At 41.8% G+C, this 27,039-nt stretch overlaps 6 protein-coding genes across 6 annotated transcripts; 4 read left to right on the forward strand and 2 right to left on the reverse strand.

Annotated features, from left to right (window-relative positions):
• Positions 1-1,390: 1,390 nt before the first annotated feature.
• Bcoxp1 lies at positions 1,391-6,111 on the forward strand. Its single transcript, XM_001554330.2, has 4 exons — positions 1,391-1,647; positions 1,832-4,080; positions 4,137-5,023; positions 5,079-6,111. The coding sequence occupies exons 1-4, from the start codon at positions 1,600-1,602 to the stop codon at positions 6,005-6,007; spliced, it is 4,113 nt and encodes a 1,370-aa protein (XP_001554380.1). The 5' UTR covers positions 1,391-1,599; the 3' UTR covers positions 6,008-6,111.
• Positions 6,112-6,156: 45 nt separating this feature from the next.
• Positions 6,157-9,058, reverse strand: Bcsac6. The gene is made up of 5 exons (XM_001554329.2): positions 8,666-9,058; positions 8,384-8,594; positions 7,621-8,324; positions 6,594-7,573; positions 6,157-6,514 (listed from the first exon to the last, which is right to left on the reverse strand). Exons 1-5 carry the CDS (start codon positions 8,686-8,688, stop codon positions 6,480-6,482), a joined length of 1,953 nt encoding a protein of 650 aa, XP_001554379.1. The 5' UTR covers positions 8,689-9,058; the 3' UTR covers positions 6,157-6,479.
• Positions 9,059-9,139: 81 nt separating this feature from the next.
• Positions 9,140-10,277, forward strand: BCIN_04g01060 (hypothetical protein). Its single transcript, XM_024692361.1, has 2 exons — positions 9,140-9,286; positions 9,432-10,277. Exon 2 carries the CDS (start codon positions 9,458-9,460, stop codon positions 9,917-9,919), a length of 462 nt encoding a protein of 153 aa, XP_024548136.1. The 5' UTR covers positions 9,140-9,286; positions 9,432-9,457; the 3' UTR covers positions 9,920-10,277.
• Positions 10,278-10,313: 36 nt separating this feature from the next.
• BCIN_04g01070 (hypothetical protein) lies at positions 10,314-11,689 on the forward strand. The gene is made up of 2 exons (XM_024692362.1): positions 10,314-10,529; positions 10,929-11,689. The coding sequence occupies exons 1-2, from the start codon at positions 10,390-10,392 to the stop codon at positions 11,548-11,550; spliced, it is 762 nt and encodes a 253-aa protein (XP_024548137.1). The 5' UTR covers positions 10,314-10,389; the 3' UTR covers positions 11,551-11,689.
• A 382-nt stretch (positions 11,690-12,071) lies between these two features.
• BCIN_04g01080 (hypothetical protein) lies at positions 12,072-15,697 on the forward strand. The gene is made up of 5 exons (XM_024692363.1): positions 12,072-12,745; positions 12,817-13,495; positions 13,613-13,929; positions 13,993-14,064; positions 14,186-15,697. Exons 2-5 carry the CDS (start codon positions 12,925-12,927, stop codon positions 15,320-15,322), a joined length of 2,097 nt encoding a protein of 698 aa, XP_024548138.1. The 5' UTR covers positions 12,072-12,745; positions 12,817-12,924; the 3' UTR covers positions 15,323-15,697.
• A 1,915-nt stretch (positions 15,698-17,612) lies between these two features.
• Positions 17,613-22,809, reverse strand: BCIN_04g01090 (hypothetical protein). The gene is made up of 8 exons (XM_024692364.1): positions 19,571-22,809; positions 19,313-19,512; positions 18,920-19,242; positions 18,583-18,873; positions 18,451-18,531; positions 18,366-18,395; positions 18,190-18,315; positions 17,613-18,133 (listed from the first exon to the last, which is right to left on the reverse strand). Exons 1-8 carry the CDS (start codon positions 22,039-22,041, stop codon positions 17,975-17,977), a joined length of 3,681 nt encoding a protein of 1,226 aa, XP_024548139.1. The 5' UTR covers positions 22,042-22,809; the 3' UTR covers positions 17,613-17,974.
• Between the last annotated feature and the right edge of the window lie 4,230 nt (positions 22,810-27,039).

The following is a 27,039-nucleotide window of genomic DNA, read 5'->3' on the forward strand; positions in this document are numbered from 1 at the left end:
TTTCATCTTCTTCTAGCTCATCGGCTTCCTTCTATCCGTCTTTCTGGGCAAAACCCAAAAGCTTGATTGACTTAATTGACTTGATTGACTTGGGTGACTTGGTTGACTTGGTTGTCACATAGCAGACCTGTTATCGAAAACCTAAAAACGATTCAATATCATATGAAGTGAGAAAGCAATCTGATAAAGACTACAGACTCGGTTTAATGCCGAGATTGTCTTGTCCGAATGAAGATCCCAATGTCCCCAAGTCCCAACGAAGGGTTCCGAATGCCCAATTCCCGAGTTGGTTCGATAGCCTCAAGCCAAGCGCATCTTCCACTGAGTAGTAAAGATTAAACCTGTTGTAGCAGCTTGCTACCAGGGGTTTCGAGATTTCACATGCACCTACAGTAAGAGTCCACGACTAATTTGCAAGGCAATGTGTGAATATGGTGTAGAGGGGCGGTTTCAGAATACTGCTGGGGTAGTTCATCCTCGAATTCGATAGTCATGGTACTCGGTGCTGTGAACAGGGGTACTACTATTGAACATGTATGGGGTTGTTGTTGTTGTTGTGATAGTAGACGGAGACCCAAGGGAAATGCTTGGTGGGGTGGGGTTAAGCTTAGGACACTCACGATGGTCGCCTGGACACGCTCATACAAACTGGACCTCCAAAGACCTTGGAAATGAGTAATTCTTGGTCACATCATTGGAGGTTAAGCCACATAGTTGCTATGGACGGTCGAAAATGCAGAGGATCATGCTTTGATGTGCAGGATTTACAGTCTGTGCTGTGCGGCTTTGTCTTAAAGCTGCTGAGGTATTTATCGATCTGAAGAGCCAACGTCGTCGAACTAAGCCTTCTTATGTGATTTGAACAGACTTCTGACCAATCTTGTAGATCATCCCAATCAACGCTCTTCAAAAAAGCCATTGGGTTTGAAGTCTGTCATTACAAATGCACACTTCTCCTTGGCCCCCCAATGACGCTTAGATTTCCAGTATCTGGATAGAAAGTACGTAATCTCTGGTTGTTGCATGATTAGAAATGGAAGAACAGTGATTTCCAATCCATAACATACAATTTCCAAGTGCCGGCATCGAGGTTGTCTGAAAAGAGGAGGGGAACAGGTTGGAGGAACAGCATGATTGAGGCACGTAACAAACATGTCCCACTTCTTCCATTAGCTATCAGTTCAAAACTTATTATATGCATATGCTTGATTTCAGGAGAAACAGACAGCAAAACAGTCGCTCGTAAATTGCTGCAGTGTATTCCAAAGTATTGTGAAGCTCATCATGCCCCTCATTCAGCCCCTCATTCGCGATAAGAGATAAGAGTTTGTTTACTAATGCCATTATTGTTTGATCCATCATCGGAATCTCAACACCGTCTCCCACCGCGGAGTACAAACGCCGCTTCAGATTTTGATATATATGATTCATGGTAACAAGCAAAGTGATACAATCTCCTGCGAAGATACACATTTTATATTTTGATACCCTTTTAGCATCATTTGACAGCCAGCTTTGACTTTCGTGATACATTACTTTTTGCCACTTCATCGTTCGATCTTATACACCCCTCACAGTCTTCCAACACACTCATTTAAGATGGGTGAACACAAGCAAACGCAAGGCGGAATTAGAATTGCCATAGATGTACGTGGAACAAATTTCTATCATAGCTTTCGTTAGTCTGTGGCACCTGTAGAAGGAAGACTGCATTACAACGGTCCTATGGCCTCTCCCGGGCATTACGGTCTAGCCTTTGAACATCCAAAGAGATGTACAGCAATTTCATTATTTTGACAATCCCACAGCACGATACTAACAATGAGCACAGCGTGGTGGAACCTTCACCGACTGTGTGGGAAACCCAGGCACGGGGAAGATGGAGGATGATGTGATTATCAAACTCCTATCTGAAGACCCTTCCAACTACGACGATGCCCCTCTGGAAGGCATCAGGCGGCTGATGTCCAAGTTCCTCAATAAAGATATTCCTCGTGGAGAACCTTTAGATACTTCAAAAATAGAATCCATTCGAATGGGAACCACAGTAGCTACGAATGCATTACTGGAAAGGAAGGGCGAAAAAATTGCTATGGTGGTGACGAAGGGATTCAAAGATTGTCTGGAAATTGGCAATCAATCAAGACCTAAGATTTTTGATCTCGCGATCAAAAAACCTGACGTCTTGTACGAATTTGTAGTGGAGATTGACGAAAGGGTTACCTTGGAAGATTACGCTGAAGATCCGGAGCGAAGTATCACCAAAGTTGAAGCCAGTGGTACACAAGATCAAGATCTGGTGCGGGGTTTATCATCCGAAGCTGTACGCATATTGCAGCGGCCTGAAGAACAAACCATCCGATCACAATTACAGGAAGTTTTCGATAAAGGCATCAAAAGTGTAGCAGTTTGTTTGATGCATGGTTATACATTCCCTGACCACGAGGCCTTGGTTGGCAAAATTGCGAAGGAAATTGGATTTGAGCACGTGTCTCTTAGCCACGAACTGATGCCTATGATCAAATTGGTCCCGAGAGCTACTTCAGCATGCGCTGATGCATATTTAACACCCGCCATCAAAAAGTACATCGCCGGATTCTCCAAAGGTTTCGAAGGTGGCCTCGGAGCGGAAAGTGTGAAGAATGAAAAGGGAACAAAAGGAGCTCGGTGCGAATTTATGCAGAGTGATGGAGGTCTGGTAGATGTGGACAACTTCTCGGGCCTTAAAGCAATTCTCTCGGGTCCTGCTGGTGGAGTTGTAGGATACGCACTTACTTCATATGACCCTGAAACTAAGATACCTGTAATTGGGTTTGATATGGGCGGTACCTCTACCGATGTCTCCCGATATGGTTCCGGAAGATATGAACATGTCTTTGAGACTACTACAGCTGGTGTGACTATTCAGTCTCCTCAACTCGATATCAATACTGTAGCTGCAGGTGGTGGTTCGCGTTTATTCTTTAAGAATGGGTTATTTGTAGTTGGACCAGAATCGGCCGGTGCACATCCTGGGCCTGCATGTTATCGCAAGGGAGGACCAGCTGCGGTTACCGATGCAAATCTTTTCTTAGGTCGACTCATTCCTGATTTCTTTCCAAAGATTTTTGGAAAGAATGAAGATGAGGGTCTCGATGTTACAGCAAGCGAGAAGCTTCTTCAAGAACTAGCCGAACAAGTCAACAAGGAGATGGGTAAAAATATGACTGCTGATGAAGTCGCTTACGGATTCTTGACTGTCGCGAACGAAACTATGACCCGCCCCATTCGATCTTTAACAGAAGCGAAGGGTTTTGATACGTCTAAGCACCGCCTCGCGACATTTGGAGGTGCTGGTGGACAACATGCAGTTGCGATTGCCGAGAGCTTGGGTATACGTCAGATACTTGTTCATCGTTATTCATCAGTATTGTCAGCGTATGGTATGGCTTTAGCTGATGTGGTCGACGAGGAACAAGAGCCAGAATCAAAGATTTGGTCTGATGACGGAGAGTCACGCGATTACCTAAAGAAGAAAATCGGAGAGCTCAAACAAAAGTCGACCGATGCTCTAAAAGCACAAGGCTTTCAAGACAGTTCTATAGTTCACGAGGAATATCTGAATATGAGATACCGTGGTACTGAATCTGCATTGATGGTTGTCAAACCTGAGAAGCAAGATGTAGAGGAATTCGGTGGTGATGAATGGGCTTACGGAAAAGCTTTTATCAAACAGCATCAACAAGAGTTTGGCTTCACTTTACCCGATCGAGATATCATTGTAGACGATGTTCGAGTTCGTGGCATTGGAAAGAGTTTTCAAGGTCTTGAAAAGACAGTGGACCAACAATTGAAGGAGATCAAACCTAAGGATGTTGAAACTGGCAAGAAAGAGTACAAGAGATCCCAAGTATACTTTGAGGGTGGCCGACAAGATACCCCTATATACAAGCTGGAAGATCTTGATACCGGTGACCGAATCAAGGGACCAGCAATTCTTGCAGATGGAACACAAACTGTTGTCATTACTCCTGGCGCAAGTGCATTGATAATCGAAACGCACGTAGTCATAAACATTGGGGAATATGAAAGTAAAGACAAGTAAGTTTCGCACCAATATTATGTGAGGATAGGACATTTCGGCTAACAATGCTCAGACCCTTGGCCAAAGATGAAACGAAATCAGTGGACCCTATTATGCTTAGTATCTTCGCTCATAGATTTATGGCTATTGCAGAACAGATGGGCAGAGCACTTCAAAAAACTAGTGTCAGCACAAATGTCAAGGAAAGACTCGACTATTCATGCGCATTGTTTGACTCTACTGGTGGATTGGTAGCTAATGCTCCACATCTTCCAGTCCATCTGGGTTCAATGTCTACCTGCGTCAAACGTCAAGCTGAAATTTGGAAAGGAAAGCTTGTCAAAGGAGACGTTATAGTTTCCAATCATCCAGAATATGGAGGAACACATCTTCCTGATATCACTGTCATCACCCCTGCTTTCAATCCGGCCGGTGATAAAATTCTCTTCTACGTCGCTTCTAGAGCTCATCATGCTGACATTGGTGGTATTCTTCCCGGTAGCATGCCTCCACATTCGAGAGAATTATACCAAGAAGGAGCCGCAATCAAGTCTGAGAAACTAGTTAGCGCAGGTCGCTTTAATGAAGAAAGAATGACACAGCTTCTCCTTGATGAGCCTGCACAATATCAAGGATGTAGTGGTACACGATGCTTAGCAGACAATATCTCGGATCTCAAAGCTCAAATTTCTAGCAACATGAAGGGCATCAATCTTATCAGTACTTTGATTGAGGAATATGGTGAGGAAGTGGTAAACTTCTACATGGTTAATATCCAAAATAATGCCGAGCTCAGTGTGAGAAATCTCCTGAAAGATGTTAGCAAGCGATTCGAAGGACAGGATCTATCGGCAATCGATTATATGGATGACGGCAGCCCGATCCAATTAAAAATCACCATCGATGCCGAAAAAGGAGAAGCTGTATTTGATTTCGAGGGAACAGGTCCAGAAGTATACGGTAAGTACTTCCCCAAAATTCCCATTTTCATCTTCGCCAACTAACAACCCTCAAGCAAATACCAATGCCCCCCAAGCCGTAACCTATAGCGCAATCATCTACTGTCTCCGCAGTCTCATTAGCGAAGACATCCCTCTCAACCAAGGCTGTCTCAAACCCATCACTGTCCTCATCCCACCCAAATCCTTCCTCTCCCCCTCGGACAAAGCAGCCGTCGTAGGCGGCAACGTTCTCACCTCTCAACGCGTCACAGACGTCATTCTCCGCGCCTTCCGCGCCTGCGCCGCCTCCCAAGGCGACTGCAATAATCTGACCTTCGGCTTCGGCGGCAACGTCGACGGCCAAAAACACGTCAAGGGATTCGGATACTATGAGACCATCGCGGGCGGAAGCGGAGCAGGAAAACACTGGGATGGAACAAGCGGTGTGCATACACACATGACAAACACGCGGATCACCGACGCAGAAGTTTTCGAGAGACGCTATCCAGTCCTGTTGAGAGAATTCTCACTCCGCGCCGGAAGCGGAGGGCAGGGAAAATACAAGGGCGGCGATGGAGTCATCCGAGACATCGAGTTTAGAATCCCGGTCCAGGTATCTATCTTAAGTGAGCGAAGAGTCTACAGACCGTATGGACTCGAGGGGGGCGCAGACGCACAATGCGGTCTTAATATTTGGGTGAGGAAGGTCGCGAAGAGCAACAGGGGGAGATCGGATCTCTTGCTCCTTGAATCTGAGTCGGAATCCGAATCCAAGAAAGATGCCAAGAATGAAGAATTGGAATACGAAGAACGCAGGATCAATCTCGGGGGCAAAAATACCGCCGCCATGAAAGCGGGAGAGCGGATTATTATCCACACGCCTGGAGGTGGCGGGTGGGGAAAGGTGGGCGAGGAGAGGGAGGTGGATCAGAGGAGTGATCCGAAGGCGGCGTGGAAGGGGGGGAGTTATGCTAGTAGGGAGGAGTTGGCTTTGCAGGCTTGATTGATTGATGGATTGGGTGGGATGCAGATGTACTTAGTTGGGCATGGGGAAGTTTTCTCAAAGTTGATGTCCAATGTTACTTATTCAAGAATTAATAGTCGTCAAAACAAATATTTTACCTTTTACTTACTTTGATATACCGATAAATGTGAGCGAGTAACACGTGCAACATGATGTATCATATTTAATGCAGCTGTAGTATTTTCATGAAAAACGCGCTTTCTTATAATCAAATCGAATCATCAAGAATCCGTCCATCCATACATCCACCCTTTTCTTTCTCTCATGAAATGAAGATACCAATGCTTTTCTATTGTCCTACAGCCATTGATTCGCCTGCACACACTTTTTACTAACTATCATCACTAGCATCGCTATCATAATTTCTCATCATCCATTCATCCATCCATCGATTCGGAATTCTGCCTTCCCATCACATCTCATCCCGTCCCATCCCATCCCATCAACCAACTTACTGCATCTTCTCTGCTGTTGCCATCAAAGAACCTGAAGAAAACGTTAGAACTCTCATTTTTTGCAAGATCTACATGGAGAAAGAAAGAAAGAAACGCAAAAATAAACATACCAATAAAAGTAACCACCAAGCGACTTCTAACTTGGCAAATATCCTCTGGAACCAACCAAATTGTCGCGCCCATCTTTCTCGCAATACTGATACTCAACTTAGCGTTCATGTAAGCATCATCTTCGGTTCCTCCTGGTGTCACGAGATCGTAATCAACGTAACTGCTCTTCATTCCGTTCAATACATCGAGAAGGAAGACTCCAGTTCCAATCGATTGATCCTTGAAGGAGCGAATAGTAGAACTCTTGCCACCCTTCTGTGACATGTTGTTTGCCCACTTGATCATTTCTGCATCTGAAATTTCGCGCTTGCCAAGACGTTGAGCAAGAGCTGTGAGGGTTTCGGAGATGTCTCTGCGCATCAATTGCCAGACGAGTCCAAGAGTGAGAGTTCTTTGACCGTCGTAAATATCTGCTCCTTGCACACCGACCAAGGAGAAACGGTTTTGCTTCCCAAGCTCGATAGCGTAGTTTGTGTTTTCTAGAGCCTTGAATCTCGACATCTCTCCACTAGCAGGCACCTTATTTACATGACGCCAGTTAACAGAGCCCTTGATAACCTTGTCATATGCCTGCAGAATAATAGTGCCGTCTTTGAGATCTTCGTATAACGAGTTTACACCTGGTTGCACATCAAGACTGTTCAACCAGAGTGTGAAGACTCTTGCTTCTCTCTCACCCTCTGCATCGAAATCATCAACCTGGGCTTTCTCTTCCTCAGTGATAGGTTCTAGTGCTGGACGGGTGTTGAAGAGGTTAGCAACAAAAGCCAAGTTCAACTTGGGGTTTCCTGCCACGAGGGAGCTAGGTGTAAGGAACTTCCGGCAGTCTAATTTATCGGCATTCTGTAAGACTTCCTCTGCTCTCTGGTGAAGATCGCGTGTTTGTAATGGTGCTCGGTCGCAACACTCCGGCGCAATTTGAGATAGAAGGACAGTGTAGTTTTCAGCATCCTTCACATCGCTGGAAAAGTTCGCAACTCTAATAGAATGTTAGTAAGTTCTAGATAACCTTGAGATTCATCCTACCTTCGTGGCCAATTTGCAGCCTTCAAATGATAATTGACCCATCTGAGTAAGATTTGCTCGGGAGGCAATCTCAAGAATTGTTCCAGTGTCTCGTCGTCTTCCAGAAGTCTGTACAACTCAGGATGAAGCTTGATATCAATCTTGTTCAACAGACCTCTTCTGATAACCTGCCAAATCAGACCCAAAATCAAATGTTCCCGAACTTCTATAATGTCTCCACTGCCAATGTTGACCACCGAGCAACCAATACCCTTCGCAGATTCAATAACAATGTTGTTGTTCTCAGTCATGTGGAATGCGTTAAGGGTCTTGATCTTCTTTCCGGGGCGATTTAGTACACGCTCATCAATAGTATCCGGTACGCTGTCGTTGATCAACTTGGCCAATACGAGACCATCCTTGCACTCGTCGAACATCTCGAATGTATCTGTAGGGAATGGCAGACGCGAGCCAATATCTGCATCGCCAGCCAAGACTGCGTTGATATGACGGGTAAATTCTGTTCGCTCATCTTCGTTGATGGTGTGGGTAACGTTCGATGAAGATCCTTGGACTTGGATACGACCGCTGACGCTTCCCTTTGAAGCATGCCCACTTCCAGCACCTCCGGTTTGTTGCGATACAATTCCTACACGAGCAGGACTCTGTGGCCCAGTCGACATGCGCTGCTGTGCTGGTGAAGAGACGCGGAGTTTTGAGATGAGCTTGGATGCAATTAGTCGACATTCATCAATGTGCCAGATAAGTGTGTGCCTAAACTTACTCCTACGTAATCTTCCAGCTCGACTCTTCGAGATGAATCAAGATCGACCTCTTTCAACGCTTGTCGAACAACATCGTATGGTTGTCTTTCGCTCCCTTGTGTAGCCTTAATAGCAGTAGCCTCGTCAATGTATCCCTTATCGTCAACGTCGAGCTTGCGGAACGCATCTTGGAGACCGAAGATCTCATCTTGTTGGAATTGAGGATACTTCCTATAAATCAAAGCGGATTAGACAAACGCAGCCCCGAACGAATTAATAGCCCCAAGGAATTGTTCACACACCTCTGCAGCTTAATGATATTCATCTTTGCGGATTGTTACTCTGGTCTTGACTTTCGCAGTCGAAAAGACTTGAATTGTTGGTTCCGTAATTCAGGAGGCAGGTTGAGGTACCTATCGGTATTAGGTAGCTGTGGATACCCCTCCCAGTTTATGCCACTATGAATATTGATGCCGGCGCGCGATGGTGCAAAACACGTAACAAATGCGAATCGTGTCAGGACGACAATTGTTTCTTTGTCGAGATTGGATTGTGGGAGAAGAAGAGGAAGAGGAAGAGGAAGTTCAATGTTGGGTTCTTTCACGGGTTTATGGGGGGATTTTGAGTTCAAATGATGGCTCAATGCATATCAGTATGTGAAATTGAGATGATGCGATGCACAGCCCAAACCCCGCTGACGTTTCTGGGCAGCGGCTGTCTCGCACTCGTAACTTCGTATAATCTACCCAGGTATCCTCTTCCAATCTTCCAATTTCGGGATTTCCAGCTGGCAATTGATCACCGCCCGTTTTGTCCGTTCTGCCTCTCTCTCTCTCTCTCTCTCTCGGTTCTTTGGACTTCCTTGACATTCTTAAGTAATTGCCGCACGTTTGCATTTTCATAGCCTCGAGCTTCTCAAACAGGTAATTAAAGATCTATTAACTATCTACTATCTCCTATCTCCTAATGAGAGTCGGTGTTCACCGCACGCGAAACCCCAAGACTTTGGTATACGCGTATACGTACATTTTCGCCATTGCTGACGACTGGCCCTTTGCCGCATTTCAGGCAACTAGATTTATTACATATAGACAATGAGCTCCGTCGCCATGGACAACTCGACGGAAGAATTGGTCCACGTCAAGAAAGTGTGGGATAACATGAAAGGCAACAGTCCCATCTACGACTTCCTTCTGGCAAACGTTGAAATCATATCGGCGACAAAAGGTCTGGTTGTCTCGCGCTTGACGGTGGAAAACAATCATGTCAATTCTCGAGGCACTATCCACGGCGCAGTAAGCGCAAGCTTGGTCGACTGGTCTGGCGGCCTTGCGATTGCTTCGCATGGATTGGAGAAGTCTGGGGCAAGCATTGATATTCACGTCACTTATATTGGGACTGCTCAGTTAGGGGATGTCTTGAATATTGAGGCCACCGCGTCGAAAGTCGGACGATCCCTGGCTTTTACCACGATTAGAATCAGTAAGCTAGTCGATGGCCAGCCAGGACCCATGGTAGCGACGGCATCACACACAAAATACATACAAACCAAGTAAAGAGGGTCACCAGGTGGGTAGCCGTTGGAAGTGGTAGGGAAGGCGAATGGTAGAGCATAGATAGAGATAGATGGGTACACCGGTGGTATCAATCAACAATCCCGCCATCTTGTTGGAGGCTGGCATGAGATACAAACTCTATGCATGTTCGGTCTCATTCGAATGGCGAAAAATAGGACTGGTCTTCTTAATGGCAAGATTTGAATTCCCGCTCATTACAAGACTTTGCGTGGTGTTCCGGGTAATTTAGAAGGAGACGACAAACTACAAAATTGAATAGAAGCGTTCAGACGATAAGAAAATTTTAGATAGTGACTTTTTTTTTTGCTCCCCGCTATTAAAGTAATGACCATGGACAATTCTACATGAGAATTTTTATATCAAAAGAAATTTTATTTCCAAACACAACCACGTAACAACTTTTCACAAATCAATACTGAATTATCTACTTTTCTTTATTTTACACAAACATGGACACTTGTAAACTCTGCTCGGAAAGCTTGACCGTCCAACTTGACCCAGATGAGTTGGAGCAGTTTGAGGGTGGAAGCTCTTCGATGGGAAGCGTCCCAGATGACCTTCAGTTGATTTGCGGCTGTCATATGCATTGGTAAGAATATATTTTGGTTATTTCTCGGTCTGAATGTTGGAGCATATTTCTATTTCCTCTTATGATACTTGGGACTTGAAGCATTTGAGCCGGGTATACACACGGAATATATTTGCCGCATGGAAGTTAGCTTGAAGATAGTTCTTCGAGGGGTAATTGTACTTCTCTCATCAGATGCAGTTATACCATAATCGTCCAAAAACACGCACAAAAAAGTATTTCTCGAGAGATACCGCTCTCTAGCTTTGGCCGTGATGGTATTTGGCCAACGGATTCGCCTTTGACTTCACAAAGATAAATCTTGATTCTCACGTGTCGTTCTATGCTTCATCATTCGAGCATATGAAATTTGCTATTGATCTCCAGACTTCATCAGTTGACTCACTAACTTTAATGTAGGCAATGTCTGTTGGATGAATCTCCTCAAATCTTGAATAAGCTCCATTGTCCATCGTGTGATAATTCAATTGCAACTTCAGTGGCTTCATCTTCAAGATCGGTGTCTGGAACCCGAGTTCCCACGAGATATCACAACGAGGGCGGAGTTCAAGAAGACCTTGACATCTTGCCTCTTATCACTGAAGAAGCCTATCTCGATGAACACCCAGAAGCACGTCCCGCTCGCGCATTCATGACAATGTGTGCCGAGGGTGATGTTTTTGGAATCAATGATCTACTCAGTGCTGTAGATGACGACGAGGATGGAGAAGGGCTATCGGCAAAGCCAATTCTGCGCTATCAAGATCCTCTGGATGAAATGAAAAGTGGTTTGCATGTGGCTGTCGAAAAGGGACAGGAAGAAATCATCTGGCTGTTGTTGTGGCTCGCGTCAACTCTTCCGACAGAGATCTTCCCGGAACAAATCACTCAAATGGCAGAGACAATGGGTGTCGGACGTGATACTGCTGACGGAGAAGACATCCGGAATCTTCGGGATGCTCAGGGGCAATTGGCAAGCGATTTGGCAAGAAATACTGGCAATGTCCTTCTCACCGATTTATTATCGGCGAACTTGCCTTGATCCGATAGTTTATTTGACGGGAATGCAGAAAGTTAAAAAAGCGATGAATGTGAATTCCGCACATGAGTAGATTGGGACAGCTATCGACATTCTAATAAGTATGCACAAAGCCATTAGATAATATTTTCCACTGCCACCAGTAGTTGTGAGATGTGTATGTAATGATGCGTACATACCCAGATCGATAGCTCTTGGATTCCAGGGGATCTCGACAGGGCTGAAGGGGTAATGGCACGCTGGGAACAAACAGAACAGGGCTCGGACGGCGGCACCCAAAAACTCCGTGGATTTACGTCATGTTTATCGATTTTGGCAGAAATAAAGCATTGAGGGCCCGCGGGTTCCATTAATAATAACATCTAGCTGCTACGTCGGTACTAGGGAGGGACTAAGTAGGTGGGCCGTGGTGGGCAGCCACTATCACTGTCTATCAGATGCCTCGACGCTCCTCCACATGATGCAGCTAGGCCTTAAATACAGTTCCGAAGATTCCTAAATCATTCACAACTTTCTTCTTTCCTGCCATTCTAATCCCTAATTGAACATCACATCACTTGACAAGAGGCCGATCCGATCCCTTTCCATGTGCGGACCAAAGTGACTTTCCTATGCCATGACCATGACTCAAATTCACAATGAAAGGAGAATCGGGGACTTTCTTCTTGCGATGCGATGTGCCATATGCGATATGCCATATGCCAAGCTTCATCATGCCCCTCTATTCTCCAGTAAGTACATCCATCACAGACTCGCAGTAAAGAGGTCTCAGGTAAGAAGAGCGAAGACTTAATCATCTGTCATGCGATTCGGAGACTGGAGGAAATGGTAATGTGCGCGCGAGATACACACCACGTCGATTATTCTTTTACCTTTCCGGCTCTTCCATCTCTATCAGGATTTTTTCTTGAATTGTGTATCTAGTCGGCATCGGATTATTACCAAGCGATTGTTTCAAAGATATAGATATTGTAAAGCTTTTTTTTTTTCTCTCGATTTTCTTTCCACAATCATATTATCTCCTTCCATTGATTTTCTATCAATCGCCTTATTTTGCACCTGCATCCTGCATAGCGCTGGCATTTGCCTCTTCGGCCTCAATCCATTTCCTTCTTCGGGCAGCATAGCCATTTGAGCCATTTGGGAACAGTCTTGCCGCAGGTTCGCTGTCATTGATTCTCTTATTTTGGGACACCGGGTGAGTTTGGTTCCGCACCGAGGAAAGTTCGCAGCAAGTTTGCAGGAAGTTCTAGGCTAACAATCTACCAGTGAATCTTGTCTCTTGCGCCTTTCAACACAAGCTAGATCTTCGAATCCAAATTCCAATAACCTTCTCTCGTCCTGGAACACGCCTTCTCTCTCTCATAGCTTGTCGAGATGGTGAGAATAGCATCCACGACTACCTCCCCTTCCATGACGATGTCCCTTCCCTCAGATCCAACACATGCAGCTCAGGATTCATTAGATGAACAATCAAGGGAAAATGGCTTCGATAACTCCACATCAAAACAAACCACCATATCTCCCAATCGCCCTAAGCATTCACAATCTCTGAAAAAGGCGTTGGAAAAGGTTGCTAGAAATCAGCGGGAGTCTTCGGAGGTATCAGAAAGCGATAGCTTGGAAGATTATGATACTTTAAAACCAGATCCAATGGCCATAATTACAAGGGGGAAGGGTGGAAGCCTCGATACCGATATGGAGTCGCCTCAAATACCACAGACGGTATATGCAGAGCTAAAAGTTCAGTCTCCGCAATCACGGCACGGCACGAGAAGGCGCAAAAGTATTCCGGTGACTCTCAACAAGCTTCAGAAAAATGGACAAGGAATCTATACTTTTGAAGCAGATGACGACGAGCTACGGGATCTTCTAAAAGGCACTGTTGCGCATTATGCACAAGATATTGCGTCGGGAGAACCAAAGAAACGAACAAAATTCAGTGACTGTGAGTCCTTCCAAACCTTGAATATATTGAAAGAACAAGGAGTTATCGAATGATGTTGAATGGATGTCGTAAATAAAAAAATTTACGGAATGATTCGTTGCTAATGGACTCAAACAGTGGTTTTTACTAAGAAGTTTACTGCCTTCGACCGACACAACAATATAATTGCCGATTCACCTTTCCATGGTTTCTTTACGTTGGGCTGGCTAGCGTTCGTCGTTTTCGTACTCCAACTTGCCTTTGCGAATTGGCGAGTGTATGGAAATATACTTGGTACCAATGAAATTATGGAAATGATGTTCCACCGAGATGTTATAGTTCTTGGTCTGTCTGATGGTGTAATGTGTTTCTCTACAGGTTTTGGGCTTGTTTTACAGAAATTAATACACCGAGGATATATTGACTGGAATAGAGAAGGCTGGATCATTCAGAGTGTGAGTTTGTTGTTTGATTAATAGAGGAGATAAGAATAATTTACTAAATGTAATTTTGTACAGGCTTGGGAACTATTATATCTCTCAGCAGTAATAAGTTGGACACTATTTCGCGAGTGGCCATGGACACACACAGTAAGTGGCTGATTTTTAATTAAATTCCATTCTTTCCTAGAATTGATCCGAGTACTACTTCGAAAAAATGATGTTCTACAGTCTCCCCTGAGTCATTCGCTTACAACATCCCTTCGGGCAGGTCTTTTTTGTCCTTCATGGAATTGTCATGTTGATGAAACAACACTCTTACGCTTTTTATAATGGCCATTTATCAGAACAGTATAAGACTCGTTCTAAACTTCAGCGTAAGCTGAAACAGCTTGATGATATTTCGCCAATACAGACACCTTCCGCTACAACGCCAGCCGCTTCTTCATTGTCTACTTCGTATCTAGATGCTAGACCTACGTCCAATGACATCTATCAGAGGGTTTCCGATCGAAGACGTTCTATTGTCGAATCGGCTACTGACCAAGTAGCTGCTGCAATTGATTCTGGTGAGCCTCTTGATGTTGATCAAGTCCAGACATTTGCGCGAATTCTTAAATGGGAAATCGATTTCTTGGGTAAAGAGCTCGAAGGAAAATGTACGACAACCAAGAATCAGTACCCGAACAATCTCAGTTTGTTCAATCATTACGAATACATCGTTCTTCCAACTTTGGTTTATGAATTAGAATACCCGCGATCCGATGATATCGATTGGTATAATGTAGCCGAAAAAAGCATTGCGACGGCTGGTCTCTTGATCGTCATGAACCTTATCTCACAAACTTATATTTATCCTATCGTAGTTAAAACGATCGAGATGAAAGAGTCAAACCTAACGTCTATCGAGCGCCTCCGTTATTTTCCGGGTATCGTCAGCGATTTAGCCTTCCCATTTCTAGCTGAATATATCTTGACATGGTATGTGATTTGGGAATGTATTCTCAATCTCCTTGCCGAATTAACCTGTTACGCCGATCGAGGCTTTTACGAAGCTTGGTGGAATTCGGTATCTTGGGATCAATTCGCACGCGATTGGAATCGACCGGTTCATAATTTCCTCCTGCGACACGTTTACCATTCATCGATTTCGAGTCTGAGAGTCGATAAAAAGACGGCGACGCTTATTACTTTCTTCCTAAGCGCGTGTGTACATGAGCTGGTTATGTGGTGTATCTTTAAAAAATTGAGAGGATATCTACTGGTCTTGCAGATGTGTCAGATTCCGTTGACAATTATGAGTCAGACGAAGTGGATGAAGGGGAAAAAGACGTTGGGGAATGTTCTTTTTTGGATAGGCATTTTCACAGGACCGAGTCTTTTGTGTAGTCTATATTTGGTTATTTAGATGATTTGATGCTTGGGTTTTTGTAGATTATGGGGATTTGGCATAAGGTATCTGGAATTTGGTATTTGGTATTCGGGGTATGGATTGATGGTTAGTGTTTCTCTCGCTTCTTTGATACCATTTATGGCTTGGAGATTTGGTTTTGGGGTTGGCATTGGATTATGATTGTGACTATAGTTATGATGGCGATGTATATAATATGATATTTAGAACCTTTGTTTAGCATAAGTGCACTTGGTAGATATTGAGTGGTTAGGAATTAGAATGTAATAAGTCCACGAATCAACCTGGGATCTTTGGGTTGTTTTGATCATTCATCTATTTAAATGTGCAGAGAAGAAGCGGAGCTTCAATAGTAATAAATACTCATCGCTAGTTTTTGATTTGGCTCGAAAGGGCTGGAGATGTGTGTAATTATATGATATGATATATAAAATTCGTGTCGGGATATTGATCATGTGATTATATAAAAGGAGCTGTATTAACTAGCTGGCGCCCTACCTATAAATTTACATAGTAAAGCACAAGTTGTTATATTATATAGTAGATACCTAACTTAATCAGAGTAAAAGAACGATGGCGACTAGGTAGGTAGTTGACTTTCATAGAGGATAAGGATAAGGTATTTTACACTTATTAAAAAGCTGAGGTTGATCATGATCAGTGAAACGATTAGGGTCGATGATATATATGGAGGGTATTTGGTGTTTGGTGATTTGGTATTTGGTGATTTGAATGAATGAGTGAAGGAATGAATGAATGAAGGACGAGTGGTTGGGTAATTGGTAAATTGTCTGTCGTCTTTGGTGTTGTTGGTAATGATGGATGTGTTGGTGATGGTGATGGATGTGTTGGTGGTGATGATGAGATAATTGGGGAGGGTGATGGATGTGTTGGTGATGGTGATGAGATAATTGGGGAGGGTGATGAAATAGGTTAGGTAGAATTTAATGGGGTTTGAATAATTGGTTGGGGAATAGAATGGGAGGGTTGATTTCATATTATTTGTGATAAATAATTAGTTATTAGTTGAAGAAAGTGAGTATCTTTAAGGAATATCAAAAACTTTTGGGGGGGGAGGGGGGGGATAGAAAAATTGTATTGTATTGTATCGTATTGATTGAATGAATCTTTTGTTGATTATAATAATAAGATATGAGATGGATGGAAAAAAAAATTATTGTTTTCTAGGATTATTTCACTTGTGCTGTTGTTGTTGTTGTTGTTATTATTATTAATATTTATAATTAAATCTCGAGCGTAGCGAGGATCGGGGGTTTGGGGGCTGGCCCCCATAAAGATTAAAGAATTAAAATTAAAATTTTATATAGTTATCTCAAAAATAAGAAAAAAAGAAAAAAAGAAAAAAAAGCTACTATGAATCTATAGTCTGAAAAAAAAATTCCCGACGGCTAGTTATTATTATTATTCTTATTATTATTATTATTGTTATTGTTATTGTTATTATTGTCGCAATTAATATAGTTAGAAGTGGTGATATTACTCTTGAAAAATCAAATATCGTACTTGTTACGAAGTCGCCTGTGTTCAGGTAATTAGATCATGTGGGATAACGAAGAATCTGATGGTCTGTTCGTATACGATCGGATTTAGGTGATTTAATATGAGGAAGTGGGGGTAGTGAGATCAAAGAGGAATGTGTTCGAAGTTGTTTTGTTAGTGTATGAGATTGTGTATATAAAGAGCCTTCTAGAGAGCTGTAGTTTTAGATTCTAAGAGTATATTCGGATCGATTTTCTTTAGATTTTTGAATTATTAGATCTAAATTATTTAGTAGATAAGATCAAATAAGATTAAAGAATAGATCTATCGAATTTTTGAGGTTATGAAATAAATTTTTAGGAATTGTTTAGTTCATAAATTCGTTTACCGAATCTTCAAAACTATCAAATAATTATTAGAATTTTAAATAAATCTAAATAGTTTAAAATGGCAAATGATCTCAAAATCCTTATATACTTGTCAAATAATTTATGATACAGCTTTTTACTACGTTTGAAAATTCTTTATCAAAAAATTTAATAAATTATTAACAAATCTTCATTTTCATTTACCTCTACTCTTTTTCTTTTACTTCTATTATTTTTTAAAGTACATTCAAATCGATTTTTGATTTATTTGTTAAAATTTCTAAAAATATTAGAACAGTAAGAGTATTTAGGTTAATATATTTAAATGATATTAAAAAGTAATAGAAACAAAAGAAAATGTCACGAAGTCATCTACATCTAGTAAATCACGTCGGGTAACGAATAAACTAATGGCCCGTTCACACACGATCGGATTTAGAAGATTTACTATGGAAAAATGGGGGTAGTAAGATCTAAGAGGAACGCGTTCGAAGCCACTCTGTTAGCGTATGAGATTGTGTATATAAAGAGCGTTCTAGAGAGCTGTAGTTCTTTAGTTTTAGATTTTAAGGTCCCTGGTTCCGTCATAACACCCTAAGTGTTTCTATACAATCCTCACAACGTAAACCTTCTCTAAATGACTGTGATAGCTCTGCCGAAGCGCTCTCTATCTCACATATACTATGGAATTGAACCCATCGAGTGCTTTCTTATCCTTACTTCGGTGCCTATACTTTAAAACAACTGGTAAATAACGACGCCTCATCTCATAAGTTGCAGGCTAGGATCTTTTCTTTCCAGAAGTGGAATATGCTGCTGTTCGTTTCCGCTTTATTTGCTCACTCTGATCCAAGCCTCTTTCTACATCTTCCTTGTTCTGTCGAAACGGCCGGCCGAATCGAAATAGCCTGTCGAAGCGTTGTTCGAGATTGTCCTCCAACTTAGTATCAGGATTGAGTTAGCAATATTCGTAAGATGACTAGCTAAAATACTTACACCTTCGCTTCGTTTGAATATGATCCATACGGTAAAGGTTATGAACATTAATAGAGCAGCAAGAGGAATATACCACCACCATGCGGGGTTGTTTTCCAAAATGTCGACATTCATACCGAAAAGACTCTGAGAAGATAATCAGTTTCATTTCTACAAGAGGTTAATACTGCTCTTACTGCAATAAAGAGCAAAGGAAGAAATATAAACTTCAACACGTTAGCATTATTATAAAGAGCCAGATACTTGTTAGCAATCTTATACCGTTATCCAACTGAGACGCTTCATGCTTCTGTTTGTCCTTGTTGACTTTTGGGCTTCTGCAATGGAGGTCAAGTTAAATTCCTGATTCTATGTCAGTTCAATACTCCGATTATGGAAGACATGTTTGAGAACCAATTGAATGATATTCTGAGACGAATTCATGAAGTCAGTCAGACGCCTTTCGCACCCCTCTCTTAGTTTTTGAATTTCACTATCCACTTTATCCATCTCTTCCTTTAGCTGGCCAGGAGTGTGTTCATGCAGCACTCTCCAAGCATCGCTTGTATACTGTTGTTTGAATATTCTGAACTTATTGACTTGCTTCTTGAGATTCGCTATAAGCAGCTCTAAGAGTTGAGCATCTTTCAGAAGTTCTTGTACTAAATTCTGATCATTGCCGCCCGATTTCAGAACCATACTGCGCTATAGAAAAGTCAGTTTGATTCAAACTTGGAAAAGATGATTATACTGTGGATAATAGCCGCGTCTCGAAAACGTCGAAATTATGATCCCAGATACTTCGAACGCGCTGAATTAAAGGTATGAAAAGATCTATCGCTGTGACAGGTACGCCTGCAAATTCTGAAGTACTAAAGGAGAATTTTGAACACAGGAACAATGTTGTGGAATTTGATTTGGCTTCGTGCGCCTCTGGTTTGACCATGATCCACAGTATTCCGTGCCTCTGTTTGTGATCCCCTGCAAATCTTTCCAGATGATCGACGGTCTCTGGCCACTCTTCTATTGCTGGAAGGAAAATACAAGTGACAAATAAGCCACATTCTAGGAAGCCTACGAGCCTTTTAGCAACTAAACCTCTTAATTCATAGTAAGAAATCCTTAGGATATCCTTTACACTTACAGGTGCTCGCTGGGGTTCGGCGGACAGTGTCCATGGTAGGGGGTGAACTCATTTGGATTGTCCAATTCCAACTCTTGGACAGAGGCCGGAGGTTTTGAGGTGTATTCTCAAATTTGGGTTCTTGAGGCACCTTGCGCCACCAACGGCAACGTAGGTCAAATTCCGGACCGTCGTGCAGCGAAGAGTCATCTGCAAGGATGCTGCCACGTATTAGTGCCAAAAGAAATACAGAATCTGAGGCTGATAGTAAATACATACAATATTCGTTTTGCATAATTCTTTCTGCTCATGAAATCAGTCTCTCTAGCAGGTAGCTTGTCGCTATACGAAGAAAGGGGGTACGACAAATCGTCGAGTTCCATTTTCAATTTCGATGCATCATTCCAGACTAAGACTTCGGGTGGTTCACAACTGGTCATCTCGATATGACATGCGAGACCCGGGGCTAAACAGCGTCGCCAGTCTGTCGCAGAAAGCGAAGAGGGATCATATTTGGTTTTAGAGAATGTCAAAAGAGCCATTTGAGAGAACCCGGACTGTATAGCTAGCTGAAATGGAGTTGTATCGCTAAAATCTGGTATATCAGTTGATCCTCCCCTTTCCAAAAGATACTTAGCAGCCAGAATATCACGCTTCTCAACTGCTACGTGAAGAGGTGTCTGTCCAGACTCGTCCTGTGTATCCAGATGGATTGCTCCACCAGCATCAAGTAATACTTTTAGGGCCATCGTGCTACCAGAAGCCACACAGACATGAAGCATAGATAATCGGTTGGTACTTCGCGGCTGTATAGTGATATCTGACCCACGATCAAGAAGTAGCTTGATTACCTCTTGGTTTCCAACCCATGCAGCTGCTTGAAGAGCATTGCCATATTCTCCACCTTGAGCATTCACATCTGCTCCACGATCGAGAAGTAGCTTCACCATCTCTTGCTTTCCATCCAATGCAGCTGCCTGAAGAGCATTACCATATTTTCCACCTTGAGCATTCACATCTGCTCCACGATCGAGAAGTAGCTTCACTATCTCTTGGTTTCGTTTCAATGCAGCTGCTTGAAGAGCATTACCATATTCTCCACCTTGAGCATTCACATCTGCTCCACGATCGAGAAGTAGCTTCACCGTCTCTTGCTTTCCATTCGATGCAGCTGCTTGAAGAGCATTGCCATAATATCCACCTTGAGCATTCACATCTGCTCCACGATCAAGAAGTAGCTTCACCGTCTCTTGATTTCCATACCATACAGCTACTTGAAGAGCGTTGCCATAATATCCACCTTGAGCATTCACATTTGCTCCACGATCAAGAAGTAGCTTCACCGTCTCTTGGTTTCCTTTCCATGCAGCTACTTGAAGAGCATTGCCATGTTTTCCACCTTGAGCATTCACATCTGCTCCACGATCGAGAAGTAGCTTCACCGTCTCTTGCTTTCCATTCCATACAACTGCTTGAAGAGCATTACTATATTCTCCACCTTGAGCATTCACATCTACTCCACAATCGAAAAGTAGCTTCACCATCTCTTGATTTCCATCCCATGCAGTTGCTTGAAGAGCATTACCAAATCTTCCACCTTGAGCATTCACATCTGCCCCATGATCGAGAAGTAGCTTCATTGTCTCTTGATTTCCATTCGATGCAGCTGCTTGAAGAGCATTTCCATAATATCCACCTTGAGCATTAACATTTGCTCCACGATCAAGAAGTAGCTTCACCATCTCTTGATTTCCAACCCATGCAGCTGCCTGAAGAGCATTACCAAATTCTCCACCTTGAGCATTCACATCTGCTCCACGATCAAGAAGTAGCTTCACCATCTCTTGATTTCCATTCGATGCAGCTGCTTGAAGAGCATTGTCATATTCTCCACCTTGAGCATTCACATCTGCTCCACGATCGAGAAGTAGCTTCACCATCTCTTGATTTCCAACCCATGCAGCTGCCTGAAGAGCATTGCCATATTCTCCACCTTGAGCATTCACATCTGCTCCACGATCAAGAAGTAGCTTCACCATCTCTTGCTTTCCATCCAATGCAGCTGCCTGAAGAGCATTACCATATTCTCCACCTTGAGCATTCACATCTGCTCCACGATCGAGAAGTAGCTTCACTATCTCTTGCTTTCCATTCCATGCAGTTGCCTGAAGAGCATTACCAAATTCTCCACCTTGAGCATTCACATCTGCTCCACGATCGAGAAGTAGCTTCACTATCTCTTGGTTTCGTTTCAATACAGCTGCTTGAAGAGCGTTGCCATATTCTCCACCTTGAGCATTCACATCTGCTCCACGATCAAGAAGTAGCTTCACCATCTCTTGATTTCGTTTCAATACAGCTGCTTGAAGAGCATTGTCATATTCTCCACCTTGAGCATTCACATCTGCTCCACGATCGAGAAGTAGCTTGATTACCTCTTGATTTCCTTTCCATACAGCTGCCTGAAGAGCATTGCCATATTCTCCACCTTGAGCATTCACATCTGCTCCACGATCGAGAAGTAGCTTCACTATCTCTTGGTTTCGTTTCAATACAGCTGCTTGAAGAGCGTTGCCATATTCTCCACCTTGAGCATTCACATCTGCTCCACGATCGAGAAGTAGCTTGATAACCTCTTGATTTCCTTTCCATGCAGCTGCTTGAAGAGCATTCACATCTGCTCCACGATCGAGAAGTAGCTTCGCTATCTCTTCGTTTTCTCCTACCCCAACTAATTGGCTCAATTCCATATCTCCTTATTCTGCAAAGTGTAAATACGATAAAAAAGGCGGTTTCAGATATGCCTTCCTGTATTTCTAAGGAGTTGACTCGAAGCTGATTCAAGCAGCTAGACAATATTTGTGATTGTTAACTAGCTATTATCATATAGATAATTATGTTAATTAGAGTACAGTCGCTAACAAATTCAGCTTCTCCTCAGCCTCACAATCAATGATTCAGCCCCATTCGGTAGGCAGGGATATCCACAACCGCCTCACTTAAATGGGCTAGGCTATTGGTCCACAGGAATATACATAGTGCTGAGTAGAACAGGGACTACAAGTATTTATCCAAGCAACCGAGTATAACGCAGTTGTACTTTTCATTGCACAAGATGAGGCTGAGCGCAGCGGCCTAGCAGGGCGTTGTAAACGCGCAACTTGATGAACGTTTTTAAAGACACGGGATCGCGTACGGATACATTGAATACCACTGATTTATGAATGGTCATCATCATGGCGAACTGTCATCGAGACGAAAAGCAATGCAAACAGGGCAGATGGAAAAGGGAAGATCGGAGGTGAGGTCACCAGGTAAAGTACTTATGCTTAGACTAGGGACTTCTGTTTTGGGGCAGCTTTAGCCTTTCTGCCGTGGAAAAATTCATCAATCTCCGCCATATCACGTGGTGATAGCACGAGACCAAACGAGTATGAACACTAACGAGTCAGCTGTCCACATATTAAAAAAACACCAGAAAAAGCACGCATCAATTTTTTTGAAAGGCACACCTTAACATATTAATAAAACTTCACATAACTTAAGAATAATGTACCACTCTAAATACATACAAAATTCGCCTGTGCATAACCGTGCACTTTCTTCATTTATTGATATAATTTAACTTTTAGGGATAAATATTATAATTATTTATATAAATAATATAAGTATTTAATAATTTATTAGAATTTTGATTTAATATAATAATTATCATTAAAATGGTTTTTTGGTAATGAAAATCGTGACAATATCTTATTTTTTTAAATATAATAAAATTATTTATAAAAAAAAAGTATATTAATAAAAAAAACTAATTTCATATTATTATTTAATATACTTCTTATTGTAAAAATATAATGATTAATTATTAAAATGTGAACATCAGAAAAGACTAATTTTGGTGTGTTTTGAAGTGGTCCACTCGATAAACTACGTTACTCAGAATAATGTGACGATATGCCTTATAGAGAGTTGAATAAACAGGGTTCATTTCATCCTTAGAATTTAAAACTAAAGAATTACAGCTCTCTGGGAGGCTTTTTATATACACAATCTCGTACACTAACAAAACGGCTTCAGGCGCGTTCATCTTAGATTTCACTACCCCCATTTTCCCATAGTAAATCACCTAAATCCGATCGTGTGTGAACGGGCCATCAGCTTATCCGTTATCCCACGTGATTTACCTGAATGTAGGTGACTTCGCGACACTACCCCCCTTCGGGAAAGCTCGCCCTCGAGCTTGCTTATTTGCGCTACCTAAGCTGGAGAGGCTAATTCTGTTAATTCTTCATCGATTCGTCAGTTCAGATTTAGTTAAATCAGTTGTGGTTGATTTGGTCGGTTTACTAGAAATCGACAAAATTGACCAAATTAATTGACCAAATCAACCAAATCAATCAAATCAATTGGCATCAATGAGATCAATTAACTGAATTAAAGAAATCAATGTAGTTGACTATATTTGATTAAGCTAATCGTTCAAAATGGTTAGAATATACCAAGTCAGCCTAGAGAAAGGTTTTTCCAGATTTTACCCTTTATTCGAGAAATTTAGAATGGACATGAGGCTAGAAATAATTTTTTATCTTTTTGTTTCATAGATGAATTATTATTTATATAATCATAATCATTTTCTTTGCTCTCATAGAGTTTTATTTAATTGAATAATTGGTTAGGAGGGTTAAATTTTGTAGGGTTTTCTCAATAGAAATCTTGTAGGAGGTGTAGCGGCATTTTAAGGTCTGAAGCAGGATACTAGGTGAGATCAATATTACTATCAAGCTACGAGATCTTATATAATAGAATTTTTTGTATTTTCTTTATTACTAGAACTTTTTCCATTTTGTATTCTGATTCACCGATTATATTGAGAGATGGTGGTGCCTCAAGTATTTAGCCAGGGAGAAGGTCGTCATACATCTTGCGTAGTTTATTTAGGGGGAAAACTGAATGGATTTGTATAATAGCTGAGAGATCGAGCTTAAAAGAACTTTCGACACAACCAATTATCTTGAATCTTCTTTGGACAAGAAAATCGAGCCTTTTGGAAAATCTCTATATAAAACAGTCTTTTACATTAGGCCATACGTAATCTCCTACATCGAGGTCGATCTCGTGATAATAGGAATTCACAGATTTCGATGTCTTTTCTTGGGCACACAACAGCTCTCTTTCGCTCGCACCAGAATTTGTTTATTACGTTCAGTATATATACGTCCATTTTGCATATTTAGATCGTCTATAGGATTACTAATGTTTTCCTTCCACTCCCACGCATGCTTAGGTACATAGCCGTAAAGTGTCTCATAGGGGGTAAGACCTTCAAGCGAGTTGTACGAGAGGGTGAGTTGTGCATAATCCATCATGGGTAAGAATTGGGACCATTCATCTTGGTAGTAACTAATTAACGGTCTCAATCTCTGCTGAAGATATTGATTGTAAATCTCAGTTTGACTATCGGTTTGAGGGTGATGGGTAGCGAAGTATTTCAGGTCAGTTCCTAAGATTTGATTTAATTTTTTCCAAAACTATATTATAAATTGAGGGCTATAGTCTCACACTATAATACCAGGGGGGCTTTAATAGTGATATATATCATAAAGATATAATTGAGCTTGAGCTCAAACATCAATTGTCTTGTAACAAAGTATGAAGATTGCTTGCTTAATAAGTTGATCAATAATAACAAATATATTGTTGTATCAATACTTGTCTTAATTGAAGCTACAATGATCTATAATAATATATTACCATACCCGAGTAAGGATTGGAAGAGAGAGCAATAAACCATGGATTTGATCGTGCGGTACGGCACTGCGTTTGCAAGTATGGCAGTTTCGTACATATTGAGCAATGGTTTCCTGCATTCTCAGCTAATAGAATTTTTCCGGCAATAAGAGGTAGATTTTGCCTATATTAGGGTGAACTGCTGATACATAATTATGAATTTCTCGAATTGGATAAATTCATAAGTTATGAATATTCAGTACTACCAAGTGGTTATCATATAAAGGCAAATACTTCTAAAGGATATATATTTATAACCTTGAGCAGTTTGTATCCTTAATACTGAGAAACTGTTTGAGGTCTTATTTGCTTCAATAATACGATTAATCAAATCGAATCCAAATGCAATAGCACTTAGGGTCATATTAGCAATCGAATTTTCGTCCGGATAATACTTTTATAAAGTCTCGTTTAGAATCCGAGTATCAATTCGATCATTCTTGATCGATTACTAAAGGCAGTTCTTCTTTTTTGTGTAATTCTATAAATCTAATTTATTAATGCAGTGTATAATTGTATTTGCAACAAGATTGTTTTTGCTAAAGCAGTATATAATGAGAAAGTTATAGTCGGGGGAAGGGGGAAGGGGGAGGAGGGAAAGAGTGTAATACCAACGCAAAATACATCATCTGTCTATGATATAGCTCGCAGATACCGTCAACATCAGTAATTGTATCCAGAAAACCCAGCCTTTTGGAGAAACTAATTTCCCCCAGGGAATCAAAGGTATAGTACTGAAGCCAAGCACTCGTGTCAACAACATTTGGATTCTGAAGCTCAGTCATTTCCTCCATCTTGGATACAAAGATTTGTGTGCAAATGTCTATATGATATTCAAGTTTCGTGAATGCAGTTGTCGTATATAGACTTCCTATGGTTCGGCTTAGCTCCGTATGAAACTCAGGGTCCTGTGTCGAGAACGCATTGTGTAGGTCTTCACCCTCAAATTTTGGCTGCAGAATTCCATACATCGAGGACTGGCGGTTAAGTTAGCAGACCCTCACATACTGTAACATGATCTATGCTACTTTACCTTCGTGAATTTAATCTTGGAGCGATATATTGCCTGGGTCGCTTCGGAGCTTGACGCGGAAATGTGATTAGGTCCAATTCTCACAAGAGGGCCGAATCTTCTATGCAGCAAGGTGTTCTCCTGTGGCATTCTTTCATGCTATATTGTATAAAACTTCCAAAATCTCGAAGTGCTAGCTTGAAAAGGACCTGGTATTTTGTTGAGTTCATTGCGATAGCAAGAATATAGAATATTGACAAGAAAAATTACGCCAATTGTTGAGAGAATGTCTAGCACTGTAAAGCTAGAGGTAATCTTATTAATTAGTTCTCAGATTTTCTTTGCCACACAATAGATCCAGTAACTTACCAGTCGTCCAAATAATGAGCCAGCATTTAAAATAGGTACGAGATCTATGACAATGCCGCTCACCTCTCTATATGACTGAATGTAAAAACTTGGGATGTATGTGCCAAAGAAGGCCAAGAAAAGGAAGACGTCTGAGAGAAAGAAAGGCAGCTCCTTCCACGCTCGAAATTCAAATACTCGCCTTGCGATGGAGGGACGGACTCACATTTTCATTCCTAAGACAGGCAAGGAAAAGAGTAGAAGCATGATAAATTCAATGACGCGAATTGTCCAGCCAGAACTAAGCCGAGGTTGAACATGATGGGGAGAATGATTCCTCTTGTCACTCGGTTAATTTTCGTTCTTTAGTTCATCAGAAGAAAAAACAGGGTGGAAAGGGGACGAGATGAATACTTAGAGTCGCCCCAGAGGAACTAATACCTAGCACTAGAGTCTGTTTTTTTAGAAAAATATGTTGGCAAGATGGCAATACTTGGAATAAACAAGCAGCCATTCCCAACGCCAAGCAACACCCCTTGACACAAAAGCAAATGCCAGTACTGAGTGTTAATACTCGTCAGCGTCATTCCAAGCACTG

Source organism: Botrytis cinerea, chromosome 4, assembly GCF_000143535.2.
Source record: "Botrytis cinerea B05.10 chromosome 4, complete sequence".
NCBI classification, from domain to species: domain Eukaryota; kingdom Fungi; phylum Ascomycota; class Leotiomycetes; order Helotiales; family Sclerotiniaceae; genus Botrytis; species Botrytis cinerea.